At 41.6% G+C, this 3,766-nt stretch overlaps 1 protein-coding gene across 1 annotated transcript; it reads right to left on the bottom strand.

Annotated features, from left to right (window-relative positions):
• LOC144325363 (olfactory receptor 14A16-like) lies at positions 1-3,766 on the bottom strand. The gene is made up of 2 exons (XM_077918287.1): positions 3,734-3,766; positions 1-978 (listed from the first exon to the last, which is right to left on the bottom strand). The coding sequence occupies exons 1-2, from the start codon at positions 3,743-3,745 to the stop codon at positions 1-3; spliced, it is 990 nt and encodes a 329-aa protein (XP_077774413.1). The 5' UTR covers positions 3,746-3,766.

Here is a 3,766-nt window from a genome sequence, read left to right on the forward strand (position 1 = left end):
TCAATGCTGTAGACGTTGCAAATTGGGGAAGAATAGGGTGAATAGATTTGCCGTCATCTTCCACAATGCTGATTTCAGTTGCCTATTCCGTATACTATAGATTATTGGGTTCATAACTGGAGGAAACATGCAATAGAACATAGAAAGCACAAGATCCATGACTGATGGGGACCCAGAAGTTGGCTTTAGATAGGCAAATGAACCACTGGCAAGAAATAAGGATATTACAATAAGATGTGGCAAGCAAGTTGAGAAGGCTTTTTCCTTCCCCTGGGCAGAAGGAATTCTTAGAACTGCCCTGAAGATCTGAACATAAGAATAAACTATCAGAGCAACATAAGTAATGGCTAGAAATATACCAACACAAATAACCCGAAATGTGATGATATATGAATCAGAACAAGCAATTTTAAATAACTGTGGGATTTCACAGAAGAACTGGTTGATTTCATTGGAACAGAACTCAAGTGTGAATGTGCTTCCAGTGTATATTGTAGAATACAGAAGCCCACCAACCCATGCACAGATTGCCAGTTGGACGCATGTCTTTCTATTCATGATAGTCTCATAGTGCAGTGGACAGCAGATGGCAATGTAGCGGTCATATGCCATAATACCAAGGATGAACAAGTGAGATCCAATAAAAAGAATGAGAAAGAAAACCTGGCAGATGCATCCACTGTATGAAATAGTCTTGGTGTTCATCAGGGAATTTGACAAGGATTTGGGGACTGTGACAGATATTGAGCCAATGTCTTGGAATGCAAGATTGGCCAAAAAAAAGTACATGGGTTTGTGAAGCTGAGGACTGCAAGAGATGACTGTGATGATGAGAAGGTTTTCAATGAGAGCCAACAAATAAATAAGCAGAAAAGCAATGAAACGGAATGTCTCCATCTCCTGAGTATCAGAGAATCCATGCAAAATGAATTCCATCAGTCCTGATGATTGGTTGAACATTGTGTAGGTATTTGGTACCTGCAAAGAGAAAACAAACCCATTTTAGAAAGGAGAAGAGTGTCAGAGGCTTTCATGCAGGTTCCCCATGTGATCAAATAGATTGACCTAGGTAAGCCAGAAACCATTGCTCTTTCAATAAACATTTGTTTGTTGTTCATCTTAAAATTAAAAAGTATACACCTTTAAAAATGTGAAATCTCTAGTATTACATATTATAAAAATATTTCATATTGTTCAATGTTTCGTATAGATTATATAAAGAGTTTATATTGATATTGCATTATTGTACTTGGTCATCGTGTTGCCTTGGATATTACTGATGACTGTTGGAAAGAAACAGAGGAACTGAGGTGAGAGGGAATAGAAGGCAGCTGCTGCTTCCCTGAGCAGAAACCCTCCACAAGCCATCTTGTTGCAGGACTTTACCTGCTGAATACAGTGCCCAAAACATTCAAACATTATTCTCAAGACATTTAACTGAATCAGATTGTTTGTCTCAGGCTTCAGTGAGCGTTTCCTGCAACAACCATTCAGTAGAGATGGTCTAAGTTAACCAGTCTAACACTACAAAAGTGGCAACTAATCATTCTGTTTCTGCCACTGGAGCATTGTTCTACTTTGGTGCAGCTTCGAGTGCGGATGACATCTGAAATCATTCCTCCCAGTATAATGCAGTTAGAAAATCTGCAACTCCACTAAGTGTCTTAAGGGGTGGAGCTCTTGATATGGTATATTGACCTCTAAGAGTGGTGCATCAGTCCTGGCTGGGGTGCTGGTTTTGGGGGGAGGGAGGGTGCTTATGCTGAGTGGAAGCATGAAATTCTGACCTGAAAACCTGCTTGTTTAGTAGTACTGTCCTTTTCCACTGCCAGAAGTGTGTGTGTCTGTGTGTGTGTGTGTGTGTGTGTGTGTGTGTGTGTGTGTGTAAAGCAGGCATTAATTCTCATCATAATCCAAAAGACCACGATGATCCCCATCATTCAATGATGCCTTTTCCCATGTCACGGGTTTCCAGCATGCACCAGCAAAGAGAATCTGCAGCTGACACATTCTCTTCAGTGCCTCATGCAAATCACTGGGCAACAATTTTTTACTTTTTGAATGTTGTTTAGATTTCTACAACTGATTTAGGGTATTTTTGCACTGCTGAATCAGGAAGTGGCATCCGTTTCTCTCCATCAGGTCAGGTTTATTGTAAACGGAATGGTGGGCATTGATAAAGGTAAGTACACGTAAATTGCATGTTGCTTCACCATTTTTCAAACTTCAGGGCTTGAACTTCCGTTTCTTGGAACTCCTGGGATGCTCAGCGGCAGGGAGGTCTCTCTTCAGAGTCCAACAGTAGTCAGCCATCATGACTGCGTCCCAGAGACCCTGATACCTGGTCTCCATCTCTTTCATGTCCTGATGGAATCTCTCCCCCTGCTCGTCACTCATTGAACCCAGGTTCTCAGGAAACCGGTCCATATGTGAAAATAGGTAGTGCATCTTGACGCTCATGTTGCAGCCCAGGTTTCTGAAAGCAGTCAGCATGTTGTTGACAAGTTCTGCGTAGTTTCTGGCCTTATTGTTGCCAAGAAAGTTATTCACTACCAGAACAAATGCCTTCCACGCTTCCAGTTCCACTTCGTTCATTGAGTTTCCGAACTCTGGATCTCTGATGAGCTGACGGATCTGAAGACCGTCAAAGATGCCACTTTCAACTTCTTCATGGTCAATCCTGGAAAAGCCTGGCACAAGTAAGTGAAGCAGTCACCATCCTTGTCCAGAGCCTTGGTGAACTGCTTGATTAAGCCGAGCTTGATGTGCAGCGATGGGAAGAGTATTCTGTCTCTGTCCACCAGAGGGTCGTTGATGATGTTCCTTTTTTTGCAAGGCACCAATTCCTCCCGCACAGGCCAGTCCTCCTTTGTGTAATGCTGAGCACGGTCCCTACTATCCCACATGCACAGAAAACATGGGTACTTGGTGAAGCCAGACTGTTGTCCCAACAAAAAGTTCACCATCTTCAGGTCAACACAAATAAACCACTTATGCTGATCATAACCAATTTTCTCCAGCACATACTTCACCTCTTCATAGTTCTCCTTCAGTGTACTCGAGTGAGCCAGGGGTATAGAGGCAAACTGGTTGCCGTTGTGTAGCAGAACACATTTCAGTGATCGCTTGCTGCTATCAATGAACAGTCTCCAATCTTTGGGTTCGTACTGTGGCACTCCAAGCTTGAGCAGAAGCTGCACAATATCTGCACAGTACACCAAGTCCTTCTCTTCCGAGAAAAAAAGGAGGTTTTATGACTTCAAACTGATCCCTTGTTGACATAATCACCCAGAACTATCGGACCTGAATACTTCTTGTCATTAAAATAATCATTTCCAATCAAAACAATTATTCGACATGGCATTTTACCCCCCACCAACTTCTTCTAAAATGCTCCACGCAAGCGTACATGTGAACAAAAACGTTTAAAAAATGACATGTGGCCATAGCTCAAAAACTTGACCTGATTGAGCAAAACCAATGTGATTTTTGGATTCAGTGCATCAGATTCATCCTAAAAAAACTGAAAAAAATGCAGACAACAAATTTGTTGTTGCCCAGTGATTGAAAATGTTAAACCAGATATTGGTAACATGTTAACTTCTCAGCACACCTGAACCTTAAAGTTTTGTCCAGAATTGCCCTCAGTGTAATTAACTTGTGATAAATTGGTTTTTTATCAAGTTGATACTCAATAAGCCACTTGAGAAGTGATCCATAAAAACTGACTCACCAAACTATTCATGGGCAGATCCTGGATAATTTA

Source organism: Podarcis muralis, chromosome 13 (assembly GCF_964188315.1).
Source record: "Podarcis muralis chromosome 13, rPodMur119.hap1.1, whole genome shotgun sequence".
NCBI classification, from domain to species: Eukaryota; Metazoa; Chordata; class Lepidosauria; order Squamata; family Lacertidae; genus Podarcis; species Podarcis muralis.